This window comes from Rhea americana, unplaced genomic scaffold (assembly GCF_003343005.1).
Source record: "Rhea americana isolate MKP2758 unplaced genomic scaffold, rheAme1 scaffold_210, whole genome shotgun sequence".
In the NCBI taxonomy this organism is placed as follows: domain Eukaryota; kingdom Metazoa; phylum Chordata; class Aves; order Rheiformes; family Rheidae; genus Rhea; species Rhea americana.
Genome location: NW_028186259.1, coordinates 702957 through 705600, shown reverse-complemented (window position 1 = coordinate 705600; position 2644 = coordinate 702957). Strand labels below are relative to the sequence as shown.

The window sequence follows — 2644 nt, the reverse complement described above, 5'->3', positions numbered from 1 at the left end:
TGACACCAAAAATGTTTCTCCAATTTCTTCCAATAAGTTATTCATTTCTTTCTTTTATTATTATTATTAATTATTATTATATTCCCCCCCCGCCCCAAATCATTATTTAAAAAATGTGAAAGAACAGAAGTGGGAAAAAAAATCCTGGTGGTTGTCTTCACATGTTCCTGGCAAGAGACTCTGAACCACTGGTCTTGCGCCATTGTGCTCCTCTGATCTTAAATTATTGTCTTTCTTTAATTATTATTATTTTTATTATTATTATTATTTTGTCCTACCTAATAAAATTCTTCCAAAGCCCAATCCAATATTTTTAAAGCTAAAATTAAGACGGGTTTTTTTTAAAGATTATCTCTCTCTCTCTCTCTTTTCCTTTTATTTATTTTTTCTCTTTTTTTCTTTCTTTTTTTTTTTTTTTCTTTTTTGTCTTTTTTTTTTTTTTTTTTTTTTTCGCCAGATGTGTGCCTGTTAGCAGTGTTGTTGTTNTTCATTTTCTGTGTTTCTCTTCCTTGTCTCCAGTTTTACTACCTGGTCCTTCGCCAGATGTGTGCCTGTTAGCAGTGTTGTTGTTCAAGAACATCTTGTCCATGCCTTTGAGAGCTTCAGTTAGGTAGTTTTGAAGGGCCGTGAGGGCAGCGCAGATAGCGGGGGCCCCAAAGCCGTGAGTGATGAGGCTGAAGTGAGTCAAGCAGCTCTGAATGCCCGGTTCCAAAATAGGGGTGGGCCGGCTGTTTCCGATGGGCGTCCTGTCCTGGGCCAAGAGATCTGTAAATTCTTTGCAAAGTTGCCTGCATGGAAGAGGGAAAGATGAAGAGACAAGATAGAAAAAGAGAGAGAAAAGTGGTGGTTAGACTCATCCCACACTGGCACTGGTTTCTGAGAAAACTGAGGTTGAAGAAAGGGGCAGGATCAGGCCCCAGGCTGGGACCTTTTTGCCACTTTCCTTCCTCCAGTGGTGTGGGGGACCCAGCTGCTGTTTCCACACCAGAAGGCCGGTGGAGACCAGCAGCCCTCTGCCCGAGGCCAGGCTCTTGAGCAGCAGGGAGCGAGCTTGCTGTAATGGAGTTGTCTCCACCAGGCTGGAGATGGAACCCTTTAGTGAAGAACCACTAAAAATCAGGCCTGCTGGGTGCCTCTAGAAATAACCAGGCAGCGGAAAGGCAGAGAGATGTCATATGAGTCTGTGGTCTTTCTGTCTGTCCAGAGGCCTGAGTCAGGCCCCAGGGTGGACCCATCTGTGCTGTTCCCAAAGGAAAGCATCAGCTGGAGGGGACCTACTTGGGCCTGCAGCCCCATGTGTGGAGGACTGTGGGATAGCATAGGGAAGGAGCAAAACCCCTCAGAGATGGCTCAGGCTGGGCATTCCTGGGAAGAACGTCAGGACTCTGGCCACATGTTTCCTTACAGGAGGACCAAAGCTGGGGCTTTCTGTTTTGTTTTGAGGAGAAGCACCCAAATCAAAGCATCAGAGCTGACATTCAGCTCTTGTTTGTTTTCTCCACTCCTTGGAGAATCAGATCTTTCTCTTTTTATTTATTTTTAATGATTTTTTTTCTCCCTTTCTTTTACTTTGCTTTAGTCCAGAAGACCTTCAAGTCTGCAGGTACCCAGGCAAAGAGGAAACCCAGGGGGCAGGGAGGTCCTCCCAAAAGAATAATCACTTTGAAACAGATGCCTACTCAGGGACCAGAGAAAAAAGGGCTGAAGGGAGAAAAAAAAATCTTTAAAAGGGCATACAGCTCTCATCCTCTGAAAAAATCTCTGAAATTCCCGGTGGGTTAAAGGTTTCAGAGGGTGGAGAAAGATAAAGGTCTACTTCTATGTGTATTATCCATTAAGAAAGTGCAAGAGAGGAAACTTTGAATTTGGAGAACAAACAGTAATGAGTCCAACATTTTACATCTTCAAAGAGCAGAGCAGAGTCTGCGAGCAATTAAAGTTCTGGGACATTAATATCTTCTGACCCTGCGGAAAAGGGCAATCAAATTCCAATCACGTCTTAAAAACATCTGGACAAATTTGAGCAAATGATTTTTCAACCCTCCATATATTTCTTTAAATTACACTGTCATCAGAGCAAGCCACGTCCCAGAGCATGAAATAAATGAGAGCTGTTTGGGTTAGGTTTTCTCTCTCTCTCTTTTTTTTTTTTTTTTTTTCTCCTCCTCTGGAGAGACAGAAATGTGTAGAGACAAGTGGCACCCACCACCGAAGACCCGAATGAGCTATAAAACACCCAGCTAGCCGGCCCAGGAGGCAAAGCAGGGTGTAAATTAAACAGTATAGAAAAGCCACGGAGAAAGTCCCAAGGGAAAGAAATGGATATTTGGGGGGAACCCAAACCTAATGGCAGATTCACAGTTCCCATCTCCCCACCTGCTTCCTAACAGTGGCTGCAAATTTGGTAAAACTATGACGATTCAAACTATGAAATTTTTTTATTATTATTATTAAACCATGTCGGGAAGGCGTTGCAATTTGGTAGCAGCCATGCAGGTGCGTGTGAACAGTAGGGAGGGACAGATAGACAGTGTTGTCCCCCTGCAGCCATGGGAGTGGAAGCAAATTACACATTTTTGGTCTCTTTTCCATGCAGGATTTCTTTCTTTTTCTTTTTTCTTTTTCTCCTCTTTTTTTTTTTTTT

At 43.0% G+C, this 2644-nt stretch overlaps 1 protein-coding gene across 4 annotated transcripts in view; it reads right to left on the bottom strand.

Moving 5' to 3' along the window:
* Window positions 1–477: 477 nt before the first annotated feature.
* The window catches only part of TFAP2B (transcription factor AP-2 beta), a 25953-nt gene continuing 23786 nt past the window's right edge, over window positions 478–2644 (bottom strand). For all 4 annotated transcript variants that reach the window (XM_085304846.1, XM_085304843.1, XM_085304845.1 and 1 more), the window contains one exon: window positions 478–788. In XM_085304846.1, coding sequence (XP_085160972.1) covers window positions 488–788 — 301 coding nt within the window. In that variant the 3' untranslated portion in view covers window positions 478–487. The remainder of the gene's footprint in view (window positions 789–2644) is intronic.